Source organism: Falco rusticolus, chromosome 4 (assembly GCF_015220075.1).
Source record: "Falco rusticolus isolate bFalRus1 chromosome 4, bFalRus1.pri, whole genome shotgun sequence".
NCBI lineage: Eukaryota > Metazoa > Chordata > Aves > Falconiformes > Falconidae > Falco > Falco rusticolus.
The window spans coordinates 7,285,824-7,303,109 of record NC_051190.1 but is presented as its reverse complement, the minus strand read 5'-3'; the positions used below and the strand labels follow the sequence as shown (position 1 = coordinate 7,303,109).

The 17,286-nt window shown below is 43.2% G+C and overlaps 1 protein-coding gene across 3 annotated transcripts in view; it reads left to right on the top strand.

Annotated features, from left to right (window-relative positions):
• Window positions 1-2,923: 2,923 nt before the first annotated feature.
• POC1A (POC1 centriolar protein A) overlaps window positions 2,924-17,286 on the top strand; it is a 59,549-nt gene continuing 45,186 nt past the window's right edge. For 2 of the 3 annotated variants that reach the window (XM_037384909.1, XM_037384908.1), the window contains exons 1-6: window positions 2,924-3,036; window positions 4,424-4,508; window positions 7,630-7,801; window positions 11,055-11,234; window positions 12,356-12,463; window positions 13,815-13,930. In XM_037384909.1, the coding sequence (XP_037240806.1) occupies window positions 3,019-3,036; window positions 4,424-4,508; window positions 7,630-7,801; window positions 11,055-11,234; window positions 12,356-12,463; window positions 13,815-13,930 (679 nt within the window). In that variant the 5' untranslated portion in view covers window positions 2,924-3,018. Of the gene's footprint in view, window positions 3,037-3,105; window positions 3,126-4,423; window positions 4,509-7,629; window positions 7,802-11,054; window positions 11,235-12,355; window positions 12,464-13,814; window positions 13,931-17,286 lie in introns of those variants that run through there. The other variant, XM_037384910.1, reaches the window with a different exon arrangement.

The following is a 17,286-nucleotide window of genomic DNA, read 5'->3' as shown; positions in this document are numbered from 1 at the left end:
CCCTGCTGGCCGTGCCTCTTCAGGCTGTGGTGACATCGGGGTGCTGCTGCTTGTGGCGGGGCGACAGCACATGGGCTGAGTCCTCCCTGGCTGGAGCACTGAGGGGGCTGGCTCCCAGCGCCACGGCTTCGGTGAAACGGGAAAATCCCACACAGCCCAAATCCAGGGCAGACAATACCACAAAGATATTGGGATGCTGGGACAGTCTGGCCAGTGCTGCCCTGGCTGAACTGGGCTATCTCGGGACCCTGTCCTCTTACCACAAGGCCTGATGTGTGCCTGTTGGTCCTGAGGGACCCTTTTTTTACAAAGACCTTGGCATGAATATTCTTTAATTCTTTTTCTTTTGACATTTGTTGTGGACTGCTGCAAGCGTGAATGTCTTGCTAACTGGCTGCTGTTTCCTCTGCTTGTTGGTATTATGCAGCATCCTAGGGCTGAGTACTTGGTAAGTGGTCATCCATGGCCACCATAGAAGCTGCTAGTGTATCGTTTAGAAAGTGGGCTGGAGTTTTTTTGGGCGGTGGAATCCTTCAATAAAAACAAATGTTCCAATTTCCTGCTTTTATAAGTGGGAGTGCAACCCCAACATGTTTCTGACTTCATATTTCTCTAAAATGGATCGTACAGGGCTTCTTTAGCATCTTGAGCATGTTTAGTGTCTTTTCTGTGTTCTGGTTTATTTCTGTGCAGAGAAAGAAAAGCTAATAGTCAAATGATAAAGAATTTAATGAGGAATAGATTAGGTGATGCTGGAAACTGCTTCAGATTTGTAGATCCAAGATCCATAGCTATGTGGGCAGAAAAGGCCATGTCTGAGGGAGGAATGTATCTCTTCCGACTCAGTAACTCAAAGGGCAGGGGGAAATGGAGAGTGTTTCTTTGAACGAGCAGACTGTCAACCATGGGATGGCAGTGCAGGAGGGAGAAGGATGGATGGTTTTCTTGAGAAGACCAATTCATGGGATTGTGTTCATGGCTCCATGGCAGCTTGGATCACACTAGTATAGGTTTGTGGTGGCCACGAGGGGTGTCCCCAGGCTCCAGAGGCAATGTGTGGGCATTGACTGTGGGCTGGCAGCAGTGTACAGAGCCTCCCACCGATGACAACCTCAGCAGGGATTTGCATCCTTCACTGGAATCTGGCATGGAGGTGCTGGGAGGCACAAGTGCTGTCCCCAGGGACCAGGCACAACTGCTATGGGTGCAGCCAGCACACGCTGAGACTGGCCTGATGCTTTTGGCTGATTTAGGTGAGAAAAAGCTGCAACTGGTGGTGGGAGAGGTATGTTCAGACCTTAAGCAGAGCAAAACATCCTGGTAGATAAGGAAAAGGTTTGAAATGTTCAGGCATTCCACCTGACTCTGCTTTTCCTTAAGAAAGCAAATGTTTTTTAACCCTTTCTAACTTTTCAGTTAGAGACATTAATCTAAAAAAAAAAGGGGGGGGGGAAGCTAGAAAAGGCACAAATATGCATTTAGACAAAATACATGACCGACTGCTTTCTGAGAATTGGAGAGCTTGATTGCTTGGGCTGATTCACATTAGGGAAAACTTCTTTTCCTTTTTTGCTGTTGATTAGGAGTGGGAGTAAAATAATTTCTGGTTCAACTTCAGCAGAGCTTAAAATATATCTTGTAAAGTTCCTTATTGCTTGGCTGCGCTCTGAGAAGTGTCATGTTAGAGGCCATCCACTGCCCTACACGGTGGCAGGCAGTTTTCAACAACAAAGACAGACTTGTGTAATTTGGCAGCCCTTTGTTAGTGCTGGAACAAAAGCTAGAGGATTCCCCATGTGTTGAATGAAGCTGTCAGTTCCTTAATAATTGGAAAATAATCAATTCAAAACCCACAGTAGAATGAAGTCTCTGCAAAAATCCTCAACTTTTAAGTCACAAGGCCTCCAAACAAGCAAGTGCTCTCCATTTATGAACAAAGTAGGAGTGATTCAGATACAGTGAACTGGAACATCTCCTGCCCAGAGGATGAAGAGGAAGGAACGCAACGTTTGATGGTCTGACAAGGAGCCTGTAAAATGCAGGCAGGAGGATTACATGCATTTCTGCTTTTCTTTGACTTCAGCACAGTTAGGAAGCACACCTCCTGCTGATGTGTTAACAGCTATGCTGGGAAGAGGCATAATGGGATGAAAAAAAGCTGTTTTGGCAGTGGTGTGGGCAATGTGCTACGTTATGAAAATTTGCAACTGACCTGCACTGACCAAGGAGAGAGGTCAGAGCACAAAGTCTAGAATTACAAGGCTAAACAGTTACTTGTGCACAAGGTGTCCCAGCCAGTGAGGCCCAAATGTGGTTTTACATTGGGACCTTACATCCTTCAAGCATTTAGGTACAATACTATTTGACCAGTCATAGGAAAATTTTGCAAAGCCACTATTTCTGCAGTATTCTTGCTGCTTGTCTATGGATCCAGACATCTCTGGAGTCATCGCTGATGCTGGAAGGGCTTCAGAGCTGTGTCAGAGAGGTTTGGATGCTGCTGTTCCCTCAGCTGCCCAGGGGTATCCCTCATCCCTCAGACAGCTCTCAGCTTCTGCACGGCACAGGCCTTACGCTGGGCCATCCTTTAGTTCATTTTACTGAAGTATGAGCAGTACCAGAGACTCCAGTAAAGCTTCACTACCTCCTTACACTGCAGCGTACCACGTGAGTTAACATATATCATAAAGCCAAAATGCTTCCACGCTCTTAAAGGCCGAGTAACGTAACAGCGAGGGAAGGGGGTTTTCCTAACGCCGGTGCGCATCCTCAGGCAGGGCCAGCGCGCTCAGAGGAGCTGGCTTTCACAGCGAGGCCTGTGCGGCGCCTTCCCAGCCAAGCCCGCCCGCCAGCCATGAGGCGACGGCCGCCGGGGGGTAATGGCGGCCCCTCAGCGCCCAGGCGCGACCCGCAACCGGAAGCGCCCCGCCCCTTCCGGCCCGGCGCCCGCTGCCGGGAGGAACCGTTGCTCCGGCGCCCGGGAGGCGCGGAAACTGAACTGCGGCGCGCGGGGGCGTCATGGCCGCCGGCTGCATGGTGAGGGGCCGCCGGGCCGGGGCCTGCTGCGGCTGCAGGGCTTAGCGGCAGCTGAGCTGGGACGGGGGAGGCCTGAGGCGGCCCGGGGGGTTAGTGCCGCTGAGGGGAAGGCTTGAGGGGGGAGGGCAGCCCCCGGGAGCCTGGGAGGGTGGTGGAGCGGGGGCCGTGGCCTCGGGGGGGTGTGCCTGGGGACCCTGGGCTCGGGGTTTGGTGTGGGGCGCGGTGCAGGGTTGGGGAGGGGGTGGGGGAGGCTGGTGCTTTAGGTGAGGGGGGAAGGGCGCGGGGGGGGAACGCCTGGTGTTGCTGGGGCCGGGCTGTGCAGGGGAAGGCTCTGGGGGGCAGTTCTGGGTTTGGGGGGGCGCTTCGTGCCGCTGAGGTTGGGCCGTGCAGCAGCGGCTCCCTGGGTGCGGGCTGTGCGGTGGCATCAAGCAGCTGGGGCTGGGAGGGGCTGGGGGCAGAGTTGGGCTGGAGGGAGCTTAATGCTGCTGGGGTTTGGGGGGCAGCCCTGGGGTTTGGGGTGCTCTTGTGGCTGGGATTGGCTTGGGGGGACTGGTCCAGGTTAGGGGAGCTCTGCATCTGGGGAGGGCTGGTGTGGGTGTTGCGGGGGGAGGTCAGCCGTTATTCTGGGGCTGGGCGCTTGTTTGAGCAGGCTGGGGCGGTGGGTGAGCCCGAAGGAGGGGCAGGCTGTGGTGGGGATTGCCAGGGAGGCAGACGCTGTGTGTAGGAGAGAAGCGATTGAAGGCTGATCAGCCTGTTCTGAAGTCTGGACAATTTTCAAGTGTTACAACCTCTTGTAATGGTTCTCTCAGTGGCTTTGTGGTTGTTTTTTCCCTTGACCTCAGGCTTTATTTGGCCTTTGCATCAAGGTGCTGTTTAGGGACATGCTGTGCTCCCCAGACGTGGGGAAAGGGTAGTGGGTTAGTCTGTGGTGCTGCAATTCTGATTCTACTTGCCTGTTTCAACAGGTGTGTTAAGTCTTGCAAATTTGTGCCTTATGTGCAAACAGTGGCCTCTTGGCTGCACCTCTGCTGAGATGAGCAGCTGTCAGAACGAAGTTGAGCTTGACTGCCTGCTCAGGTGGTCATTGACATGGCTGATATGTTCCAAAGTCAGCTTTGGGATCTCTGTACCAGCAGCATGTTGTAAAGATGCATGAATGATTCATACAAACCACCTGAGATCCAGGGGGGTTATCAACTTGGATAATTTGCCTCTTTTAAGGTTTGTCAATACACATGAAATTCACATTTTGCGATGTGCAGTGTTCTTATCTCTGCCTAGCTTTTGTGGGAGGAATATATGGCTTGGTTCACTTGTAGAAATAAAATGAGTTTATTGTGTGAAGGTGGTTCTTAATCTATAGTGTCTGAACCTTATTGTCTTCTAGGAAGATCCGTCCCTGGAGAGACACTTCAAAGGCCACAGAGATGCTGTCACTAGCGTGGACTTCAGTCTCAATAAGAAACAACTGGGTAAATTGTCTTTTTGTGCTTTGGTGGTCAGATGATAGAATTTTTCTGTTTTAGTTAAATGGAGGGAGCAGTGGAGGTACTGAACTCTACAACAGCAAAGAACTTGTTTTTGTGGTGAAGAGATTTTGGAGAATTTCAGGGTGGACATTTCTGTGTGCTTTGAAAAAAATGCTATTGTTGAACTGGAGGGGTGGCAGATTTTGTGCATCCTGCTAGAGTTTTAGGGACAGCTACCATTGCTTATCATTTCACATACTTGGCTTTACCATGCAGTCAGCTTAAGGTAAAACCTTACTTTTTCTTCTCTATCTTCCTGTCTCCTCTTTAGACAGCTGCCTGTGCTTATGTCAAGGCTTGTGTCCCAGTTGCTATTCAGTAACCCACTGTGTGCATTGCGTAGGAACTGGGGAGGGGTTTGGCTTTTTGTGAAGTCACTGTTCAGTCTGTGTGGCATGGTGGACATTGCTTTGGCTTGCAGAAATGATAATTTGAGGCAATACACCTGGTGGGCAGTGCGTGCAGTAGGCATGAGTAAATTGAAATGCAGCAGTCTAGCAGGTAGTAATCCTGTTTTGGATCTTGCAACCTACACAACGCTCTGGAAGCTGCAAGGAAATGTAGATGAATCAAATGCATCTTGGACCCCCTCTCTCCCTACTGCTGTTTTTATTTTTGTCTGCTATCTTTCCTGCCCACTTCCTGCATCCTTGCAGAGCTGGAGATTGCTCTGTGTCTGTGATTCTGTTTGTGTATCCCTAAAACTATACAGTCAGTGCGTCTCTCTGTTTAGTGAGGGTGCTCTGAATGTAATTCAGCATTGCTTTTGAATGGCCTTTCAGAAGTAGTATGGGGCCTTTGCTGCCTCCATCTACACCATGAGATAATTGCTCTTGATATTTTTAGTCAATGAGATCAGATAAGAAAGGGAACAAATTCTAAGACTTTTCTCTTTTTTAGTTACTGTTGGATGAGTTGTGTGTACTTGAGTCTTATGAGAGTTTCTAGTTCTTTTTCCCCATTGCCCCTTGTCCCCTGCAATAAAACAACCAAACCTAGAGGACGCAGTCTTTTTATTCAATTAGATTGCTTGCCCAATCCAGTGAGGATAATAGTCATTGCCAACAAGTCACATATAAGCAATATCATACTGAAGTGCTTTATTGAGATGTCAGAGCATTAATTCCCTTGAATTTTTTAACATCAGTCCTGGGGAAGCTGCGATATTGCAACTTAATATCCTTGCCAGACAATGACTTAGTGTAGTTATGACTAATGTACAAATCTCTTGACACTAGGCAGTGTGCTCAATCTACTTTTACACAGTTGTCTCCCCTTAAATTTTCATATCTCTAAGGACAGATATTGCCTGTATGAAATATAAAAACAACTGAACTGACAAATATGTAAGGGTTTTTGTTTCCCCTTAGAGGACATGCATAGTGAATGTTTATGTTTGAAGTGGGCATATATTAATCCTACATCAATAGCAGGAAGAGAGATGACTTATTTTCGTGTTGAAATGACTGTGAATTAGAAGGGCATTTCCAGCAAAATCTATTTGGTATTTTGCTGTAACATTAATGAACTGAAATCTTGGAATTATGATACTGCCATGTCAGAACCTGATGTGTGTGGTGGTTTTTTTGTTCTGTTTTGTTTTGTTCTTGGTTTTGTTTGTCTGTCTTTTTCTCATCTCCCTGGAGATATGGCCCGCTTGGGTAGAGAGATACAGGTGCAGCTTGGGTTTGTTGGCAGGCTAAGACGTGAATATTCTATATTTGCCTGTAGAAAATCTACAAATTTTTCTGTTATGTAGGCATTAAAATTGATTTGAAGGGGTATTTTTACTCTCACTGTTTGAGACTTTTAAGTTGCCATGGGCATATGTTTGCTCTTTAACAGATTGCTAGGGCCCCAGTGCTACAGACTTCACGCAGTACAGCGGGCCTTAGGGTAGGAGCAGCATTCAGTTTTCACTGTACTGAGTCAGCGATGGGACCTGGGCAGCCTGGGAGTTTTAGATTGAAGCAGAATTTACTTTTGCATTTGGGAAAATTGTTGCCTGGTGTTCTTGGCAGGGACTGGTATGGCTCCTGTCAGATAAGGGAGGGGGATGTAGTTTGTATGAAATTCAGTGTCATGGAGTTGTCAGTTGTGCTTTCCATGCATGTGGCATGTGCACCTGAATTCTGCCTTCTGCTTAAGTGACCCTTTGCCTTGGTTGCTGAGGGAGATACTGGAAAAGAAGCATGTGTCCTGGGGAACGGCCACGTTCCCCTAAGTAGAATCTTTGCCCTCTGGGGTCTCCCTCCAGCCCTTTCTCTTCCTTAGTCTTTGGAGCATGCGTTTGCCCTCTTCCACCGCTTTCTTAGAAGCCCAAGCGTAAGGGTAAGTTGTGGTGATTGTTGGTTGGTTGTTTCTTATTCCCACAGCTGAGTATAGAAGTAGGCATGAGTGGCAGAGTGGGTGTCAGTAGATGGAGCAAGCCCATCACCATCCATAGTTCCGTAAGGCCTCTCATGACTACCATCAAATCCTGCTAACTAGTAGCAAACTGCACACTGCTCTAATTGCATTGCAAGCTTGTATTTTTTATATATTGTTAAGAACTGCTCAGTTGACTTTGATCAATGTTTTGAAGCAAGGGATCGGTGATGGAGGGAGATGTAGCTGGTTTGCCTTTAAGTCACCAAGTCACAGGGCTTCTCTGCTTAATCTGTAGCATGTTACTTGATATTTAACCTGCTGCAGCTGGTAGCTACCCCTGCTTCCCAGTAAGAAAGTGCTGAAAATAACCTTCATTCACAGGCCTTCTATGTGTTTCCTTAGTGTGTATTTACTTCAAAGAAGTTTTGCAGCTTTTGTGGCTTTTGCCTCTGCAGCTGTTGCGTGACCTGACTCTTGGAAGTAAATTGTCAGTCCAAGCTAATGCAAGACTGATTTTTTTTTTAATTAGTAATGAAATAGTGTGCAATGCATTGGTGAAGCTTCAAGGACAATGTACATGAGATTGCTGGAAACCGTGATGGTGAACTGAGTGTGAAATGTACTTTCAGTGTAATTGGAGAAGAACTAATCCAAGTTTGGTTTTGTGTGGTTTTGTTTTTCCTTTTTATTTCAGCAAGTGGCTCGATGGATTCCTGCCTGATGATCTGGAGTATGAAACCTCAGATGAGAGCCTATCGCTTTGTGGGCCACAAAGATGCGGTGATGTGTGTTCAGTTTTCACCTTCTGGTCACCTGGTGGCTTCAGGCTCTAGAGACAAAACAGTCCGTTTATGGATTCCCAGTATGTAAGTATCTATTCCCTTCTGTGTCTCTTCCTGAACTCTGGTTTAGGATTTCTCCTTGCTTCTTGATAGCGGTTCTCCAGCTATGAGACTGGGATCTGTTTGAGGGAAAGAAGAACCATTTTATGTGACAGCTCTAGCAGCGGAGAGGTAATGTGATCTTGAAATTGCATTGGAAACAAAACTAAAACCCTTTGTAAAGTCAGTATTAACTTCTTATGCTAATGTAGTTAATCAGTGGTGAGCTGCTGGATTTTTCTTCTGCTTTCTCCCCCAGTCTTCTTTCCGCTTAGCAAATTGATCCTTTGCTTCTCTACCAGTGTTAAACAAGATGCTGAAACACAAGTGGAGGTTTAATGATGGAAAAACCTGTTCTGTGAGCAGTGTGGAGGTTGCTAGCTTGCATGCTTGCAGTCGTCTGCAAAATGATTAGGTGTCCTTAAACTTTGTTTCTTGGTCTAAAACTGGTAACTCTTTGTTCCACTGGTAGTAAATGATGGTATATTACTAAGGTAAAAGACTACTTTGGATTATGTATTGACTTTTTCATGAGCTTGCATGTCATTAACAAAAATTTGTTTTCAGTACCTCAGCCTAATTATGAAGTTTGCATTTCTGAGTAGTGTTTAATTGCTTTAATTTGTTAACATTTGTCAAGTCCTTGGCAGCCATTGGCTGAGAAATGTGAACTGCTATTGTTTTACTCTGCAGTGCATTGTTTTAAGTTGTATGTCTTCAGCAATGGAACACATTAGTTGAAATACAATGCAAACAGGAGACTGCTGAAGAACTTCTGCTTGAAGACTTAATCTTGCTGCAAGTAATGAGATTTTTTCAGCTAATATGCAGAAAAGCAACTGCTAGTGTTTCCTCTGGTCTCTTGGTTCCCACACTAAACAGTGGGATTATTTTTTCTGAAAGGACAGGCATATAAAAAGGTATTGGAGGTTCCTTTCCTTGTAAGCTTGTAAATTGCTGCTGTCAAAGACTAAAAGATTGTGTCCAGAAGCAGACCTGGCAAATAAAAGGGATTTTTAAAAACCAGAACCAACAAAGCCACACAAAAATCGTACCCCAACTTTAAAATGCACTTGTTGCTTCAGGAACCTGGGAAAGCATTACTAGTTGTGTATTTTTGATGAGTTCTTATGGTTATGATTACCCATTGGAAGCTTTATTTGATGATCTATTAAGCCATAGTAATCTCTGCTGTGGAACTGATAGGTTCTGAAAGCAACTTTTTAAAATCTGTGATAAAAGTGCTTTTAAATATCTTAATTTATAGTGAAATAGAACTAAAATTTGCAGATTCTAGTTTAAATTATAATTATTTCAGTTTTCAATTTAACTTTCTTGGAAGGAGTTACCACAATGACATGTTAGCATATGTATCATTAAAAGGCACAAGGAAGATTATGATTAAAATTTAACCGTGCTGCTTATTAACCTCCTATTAAGAAAGAGGCTGATGGTGTCATTTTGCTATCTTCAGGGCTGTGCTGCTAACACAATGCTGAAAATAAATTACTGTGCAAACTTGTTAGATTTCTTAAAAGCTAATGTACTCATTTTAAGAAGGGTCTGGTACGTGGTGAGAAAACTGAACTTGTGTTGGGTGATTCTGTCTTGGTTGCCTAGGCATGTGAGTTCTGTGGTCGAAATTGCACCTGTAGCTGTCATGTCAGAAAAGGGCCAGTGTGGAAAGGGTTATTGCTATGCTAGTTGTGGATACCTTGGTGCATGGCACCTTTAATCTGTGTTTATTTAGTTTTCTTTGTCAATTTACCTTCTCTAAATACAACAACGAAGATGTTAAATCAGGTTTGAGACCTTTGGCTTCACAGTTTTGCACTGTCATTAAGAGGGAAAGGAGAAGCTGCCCCGTAGTCTGTGGTCCAGGACTTTATTTCCAAAGAACCTGAAACTTGCAGACCATTTCAAGGGTGATAGGTTACTAAAGGAGCTAATACTACCCTGGTGTGTGGATTTCTGGCTTTGGGATTTGTTTTTTGTAAGCCATCCTGACAGCATTTTGTAATTTCATGTTTCTGCATGAGTTTTTATCAGACTTGGGTATGTTCTGTGGTTTTGGACAGAAAGAAAACTTTCCAGAGAAGTAACCTTTACTGTGCCTTGCCTTCTGGCAGGTAAAGGATTAAATAAAATTAGGCAGCTCTGACCTTTTCTGAGGAGGGAGGGAATATTGCTGGAAGATATGTACTATTTTTGAGTTTTTGGCCTTTACAGTTTTAGTAGTCCTCAGCCTCAGTATAAAGCCTGTTAGATTCTAATGGAGAAGGGAGGAAAGGATTTGCTCCCACCATGTTTTTCTGTTTTTCTCTTCTGTCTGTGAGTGTGGAGCTGCTGGTAGTCTAGTACGTACTGGAGATATGTGGGACTCTTGGTCCAAAATATACCTGTTGGATCTCTATAAATATGTTGCACGTTGGATCTCTAAATAAGCCTTGTGTTTATTTGCCAGGAGCATGCCTCTTGCATTTTGTCTGGAAGTGATGAGTAAAGAAGAATAACAATACCTTGTCTTTTGTCTTGTCTGGCTGGGTTAATGGTAGCTTGCTCAAAGTTGTACAACATCAGGCATGCTGAATTCACTTGTATTATTTCTTCTGTGATACTTCATCACAAGCACTCAGCTGGAGTGTGGGCCATTACAGGAACAGCTGTGAAGGCGGTTGCCTGCTTGGCTCTGTCTAGATCAGGGGTCCTCAAACTACGGCCCATGGGCCAGATACGGCCCCCCAGGATCCTCAATCCATCCCCCAGTATTTACAGAACCCCCCCACTGGAGGGTGGTGGTGGTGAAACCAAGCAGCCGCAGATGACTTCCTGCCACTTAATCCACGTGCCGACCCCCTGTTTAAAAAGTTTGAGGACCCCTGGTCTAGATGAACTGTGACCTCCCTCCTCACCTGCCTTGCAGCAAAAGACCTGGTAACAGTACAGAACCTCAGCACCTTCTTCTGCCCCTTTATAGGAAACATGGGTTGTTTCCTGTTGGATTGGACTTGAGTGTTGAACTGGACCAACTGGTTTTAGCTATGTAGTCTGTGTAGCTCATGAAGTGTAAGTTTGTTTGGGGTTGATCAGTGTTTTCTTCCTAATGTAAGCACATGCAGCACCCATAGAAGTGGTCATTAATAGCACTGCTCAGCATACAGAAGTTTTGTGTTTTCAGGTACATACTGTCCTTGCTGCCCTGTTGTACAGTTTTAAAGTGCTCTTTCCTTCTGTATAGCAAAGGAGAATCTACTGTGTTCAAGGCTCATACAGCAACTGTAAGAAGTGTTCATTTCTCCAGCGATGGCCAGTCGTTAGTTACAGCTTCTGATGACAAAACAGTCAAAGTGTGGACGGTTCACAGGCAGAAGTTTCTGTTCTCACTTAGTCAACACATAAACTGGGTTCGCTGTGCCAGGTAAGTACAGCTTTCTGACACACAGAGATGGGGCAGAGACTGAGTATCACGATCTTGGCTAACACATTTCTATTCAGGATAATTCAGGTGTGTGTAGTGACTGAAATATATTGCTAACCTGCAGGGGGATTCCTTTGGGTAATAGTTATGTACCCTCTTTGTGTTTCTTCAGTGATCTTTGTCAAGCAGAGACTTGCTTTGTGACTGTTCTCTGTTTCGGTTTTACTTGGTAGGAAGGCTTCTGCATCTTGGAGTTGCTAACAGAAGCAAAATGAGATTAATTGTTATTTCAGCTTAGTTCCTTTTAGATTTGTCGTTCCTCTTGTTAAAAATTATATACCTGTGCTCCTTCCAAAATGCTGAAAGTGTTGCCATAATAAAAACATTATTTCCAGGTAACTGTCTTGGGTTTGGTTTTCAGTTGTCCATCTCAGTTGTGCTGAGTTTTTAAGCATTATATGCATCTAGGATAAAGCCACAGTTTCTCTGTAGGTGAAAAGTTCGTTGTAGTTCTTGAATGCGGTGGTGGGCAGTAGTACTGTAGATGCCTACAGAGCAGAAAGAATGTTTTTGCAGTATGTATGATGATGATCTCTAGTTAGGGACTCAAGTCTTGATCCTGCAAAATGTATGTCTCTGAAGAGAGGGATTGATCTGTCTTGTATGTGAAATTTTGAGATAGAAGCTTAATATGTTCTTGTAAGGAGCTCAAATGATATTTGATCTTCTGCTGCAGCTGTTTACCTTGGGAGCAACTGTAGTGCCCTGAATGCTTGTTGCAAAGGTAGGATTTGTTTTGAATCAAGGTAGAGAAACAACTTGAGGTAAGCTTAAATTGAAGCAAGGAGGACAGGAAGTCTTAAGTTGGACTCAAGACTTTCCTGAGGGTTATTTTATGTACTTTTGGAATTAGGGATGGTTTGAGGTCTTAAAGCTGCTTTTTTTTTTTTTTTTTCTCTCTCTCTCAACTTACAGCAATTGAATTTTTAGTCTCACTGATGCCAGCGTGACTTCTTGAAGAGCAAAGTGTTTTTACCAACATACCTTGACAACTGGCCAAAACCAGTTGACCTTGTACACCTTTTGGGGGATTTTCTTAATTGCTGTAACTCTTATCTTAGATTCTCTCCTGATGGACGATTGATAGTTTCAGCCAGTGATGATAAAACTGTCAAACTGTGGGATAAAAACAGCAGAGAATGTATACACTCCTTCTGTGAGCATGGGGGGTAAGTACCTGGTGGTGCATGGGGACCAGCCTTCTTGAGATTTCTGAAACAGAGATGTCTGATGAATGTACACCTGGTTTTCTGACTATGGTCGAAAGTCCTTGTCCTGGCAATCATTTCTACCTCTTAAAAAGTCATTAGCATCTATTACAAAAGCAGCCAGCAGAGGATGAGATGCAAAAAGAGCTTCCAGTATTGCTTTGACCTTTTTATGACTTCCCCAGATTAGAACCTGAAGGGTTATATTTTGGTAACTGTCCAGCACGTCTAGCCTTAGTTTCTTTATGCTTGTTTGTTTTTGAAGATGCTTAAATTCTTTATTTCTTCTTCTAGCTATGTTAAGCTCTTTTATTTCGCTCTGAGTCAAAGTAAATTAAAAGAGCAAAAGTGTATTGGTAGATTGGTACTTGACTGCTTTGTTTCAACCTCAAATTTTTGCATAACAAGGTTATTCTAAAAAACACTGTGTAACAGAAAAACAGCTGTTGAATTGGGATTTTTTTTCATCAAGAATATTGAGCCACAGCAAAAATTAATTTGTTCAGAAACACAAAGCAAGTCCTTAGAGAACTGAGACTGAATTCTTCCTAATTTCTTGCTGCATTGAATTAAGTACAAAGTTGTGTTCTTTCCAAGTAATACACAAATGCAGACAGCATTATTTTTTTGAGTGCTCTTAAGAATATAGCTTGTCCAAACAACCTGTTGAAATATGTCAACTTCCTCAGCATTTGATACAGGAATACTTAAAGGATAATTAATTTTATCGAATTTCTGGCATAGGTTGTGTGAGGAGTTAAAAGGTGCTCTTCACTGAAGGTTCTGAAGGCTTTACTTTACTTCTGAGGTCAAAATAAAAATTGATTGCATACAGGTCCAGAAAGGAATTTGGTCTCGGTCTCACTACCTTCCAAGTGGCAACATACGATTTCAGACACAAATTGAGTAAGTTCCACCTTAAAGTTAGTTAAGCCTAACAGAAGAAAAATAACTGTTCAGTCTTGTACACGCTCTAGAAATCCTGTTTAGTAAAGATGTATATTATGCAAACATTAAATGAACACTTTAAAATGTTGTTGTGACAGTTGGATCCATCAGATTTTGGGAGGCTTGTACCTATAGCTCCTACACCTGAAATGCTAAACATTGAAGATAGTATGCTTAGATATACACCAAATAGACTGCAGGATTATAAGCAAGGCCTTAAGAGGAATTCAGCAATATACATTTTCAGGTTATCTCCTTTCCATAGCATTCAATGCACCATGATGTAGCTTCCCTTCTTGAAAAGATCTTTTTGATCTTTAGCAAGAGTTGAATGTAAACAATTGGATTTAACTGCAATTTACAGGTTTGTGAATCATGTGGATTTTCATCCCAGTGGTACATGCATTGCTGCGGCTGGTACAGATAACACAGTGAAGGTGTGGGACGTTAGGATGAATAGACTCCTTCAGCATTATCAAGGCAAGTTAAGATCTTAGAAAAGGTGGACCTTTCCATGTGTTGATATGAATTGCTCTGAAGTCCAAGGACTGTTTCTCCATCACCTGCTGCTTTTCCAGAAAGGCACTGGGTTAGGCCTGCCAGTGGAAGCCTTTTTTCACCAAGTGTCATGCTTCGTTTTGTGTTTGCTCCAAGACTGATTCTCACATGTTGGTGAGAACCAACTCTATTCTGATTTCTCCTCCACTATCCACCATAAAAAAGCAAAAAAGCCTCAGTGCTGCAACCATGTTGCAGGTGTGCGTGGGTGTTATTTGTGATGCCACTTGGTTCGTATTCACTGATTTTGAGATGATGTGTAGTGAAAAGGATGTGGTCTTTGCCTCTGTATAAGCCTGTGGGACAAGTCAGATGCATTCCGGCAAAGCAAAAGGTTAAGTTCTCTGTGAGAAAATTAGGAAAAGTTAACAAAAGAGGAAAACCAAAATCAATCAATTGCATTTCTATACCATGATCCTTGTTTATGGTTCCTCCTGCATTATCTGGTTTTCAGCTTCTAGAATTAGTTTTGACCTTGTTATGACTTGTCCAGATCGGCTTGTCCTTGGATTAGCTAGTTTTTATATTTAGGAGTCTGAATCTCCACGCCCACCCCTTTCCAAATGGCATCTTCTGCCATTACCTGTTCTTGTCAAACTGATTAGTGCTGCTGTTTGGTAGAACTGGGTACGAAAAATGTGCTTTCCTGGCCTTGCAAGTTCCTTGTGAGTTTGATTGTCCCGTTTTGTGAATATTAGTTTCCTGAGCCTAAATGAGGCTTTTCTTTCCTTTACTCTACCAATTCTTAAGGCTGCTGTAGTATTTTGTAAATCCATGCATTCTCAAGTACTGTTTCCACTATAGATAGCTTGTTAAACTTAATTTTGTTAACTTTTCACAAAGACTGCTTCTGGCATGCTAGTAAAGCAGATCAGAGGTACTGGGCTGGAGCTTGCTGTGTTCTTTCTGCCATCCGCATCAAATACTGTCGGTTCCTGCTGCCACAGCCTCACAACTGAATGCTGGGCAGAAAATACGTAGTAAAATAGCTTGTGGTTGATTCCTGCTAACTTTACAAGTTAGTTTTTGAGTTCTAAATTAAAGCTTCTGCTGGCTTTACGTAACAAGAATCACTTTTCAAGGTGCTTTTGACTGTGTATCCCTTTACTCACAGGGTGGCGAAAGAATTTACAGGCTCTCAGTAAAAGTTCTGTAGTTTCCCTTGATACAGAAAGGCAGAGAAACTGGAGTGATGTTTAAGGAGCAGAGTTCTTTGGTTTGTCTTCCTTCACAGCAACCTGTGAAAGACTAGACCACTTCTGGTAGATGAGAGCGATGGTGGTTACTCATCCCAAAGCAAATGCAGGTTGTCTGCAGAGAAACTATTATCATGGAAGTCATTTGGATTCCATAAAAAAGAAAATAAAAGCTCCTCAAAAAGAGGTTGCTGTGGAATAGAAACAGTCTGGCAATAACTTCAGAATGCTTTTGTAGTTCTGTATGTAGAGGGCTGTTCTTCTGCTGTTTGCATATAGATGGAAACACTATTATGATCATCTGATCTGACTATTAAGCACTGATGGTGACACCACTATCATTGGAACAGGGTTTTTTCTTGAGTAGGAAAAAAAATAAACTCTTACTCCTTACTTCTAGCATCAGTCTCCTGGACTTGCACTGTGCTTTTATTCTTGGCTTGTGGTGTGGTCCTCTCAAGTGTATTCTCCCTGCGTAGTCAAGCTGAGCAGTCTTTGAATTATTCTTCAGTTGGAATCCTGCCTGAGCTCCTTGAACTCTCATATAATGTGATTTATTTTTTTATTTCTTCAGTTATTCTTACGGACTCAGAATCACTCCCAGTTCTCTGATAGTTAACAAGATCCAATGGAAATCAAGCCTTCTAATGACTGTTCCAAGTCATCAGTATAGAGCTGGTACAATTACAACGATGAATACTGAAGTGTAATTCTTTGTGTAATAAGTATTGTTAACTTGTGACCCATATCAATAGTTGGAAATGCCCTCTTGAAGTCTTGTTGCTAAAATAGGTAGTGTGTTTAAATACTTGAACAGTGTCAGATTGTCCTTTAACCTACTTTATCAGCTTTTCAACAGTGGCAAGATCTGCAGTGTGTTTCCAGCCACAGTATAACTTGGCTCAAAAAATCGTCTCTTCCTGCTTTCCACTTACTGCTATTAAATTGTCTGAATCTAGTGTGGTTTAGGTTTGGCTGCCAGGTTTATTTTTTGTCTTGGAATTACACACTTCCCCTGTATCCCACCCTTACTGAATGGCATTTTAGTCTGACACACTTGCTATTGAAGAGATCTTTTTCCTGTTATGAGTGTTATTTTTAACAGCTACTATATAAATCCTAATTGTCTATTAAACTTTGAACTAGAAATAGTCATAAAGGCCAAAGAGACCTACAATTGCAGTGGTACCTGCATGCACTCATTGCATGCACCTGTGGCTGCAAACTGATGCGTTTTTAATGTGTTCTGGAGATGTGTTTGTTAAGTCCCAGTCTTCTAAGGGTTTATACCCGTGCCTTTTGGCTAAACCGGGTTTAGCTTTGTGGCTGTCCTATATGAAGCTGCTGTCTCAGTCCCACTAGATGGCATCTTTTCCTTTGGTTCCAGCTGCCTCATGTCAAGGGAATCCATTTTAAAGATTAAGTTGCATGGAGGAGTTAATAGATGAGTAGCCCTGCCAGTTGTTTTCCAAAACTGATTAGTCTTTTAGTAGTGTTGCTCTTGTCGCCAGGACAAGAAAGTTTCCAGGAAAGATGGAGGTAGAGAGCAAACTGCAAAACTTTTGTATTGTGTGTAGTGTGTAGTTTGGGGTTTTTTCTTTTTTTTTTTTTTTTTTCCTTTTTTTTTTTAGCGAAGTAAAGTATGCTCTGGTCACGCTTACTGTACAGAACAGACAGATGCTTTATTCAGTCTTCTACTTGGCACTAATATTTTCGTACAGCAGATCATCCCCCTACAAAAATGGCTGATGTTTATCACCTGACATTTTTGCCCTGTGCAAAGTTGTGTGTGGGGCACCTCTGTTGCAGATCTGAAAACAGCTCTTTTTTTTTTTTTTTTTTTTTTTTTAACAACTGTGTTTAAAAAGAACAGTTGGTACTCTTACACAGTTCAGATGGGGCTGGATAGCCGTTCTCCCTTTGCTAGGGACTGTGATTATTTCAAGTCCATCCTAATTTATCTTCTCACTGGTGTTTACTAAGGTGTTGCATTCACTGTTTACATACAATTAGTACTGTCAGACTTGGGACAGTTATGTTCAGTCACTCTGTAGGCTGGCATGACTCAGTTTTAGTTGTTAA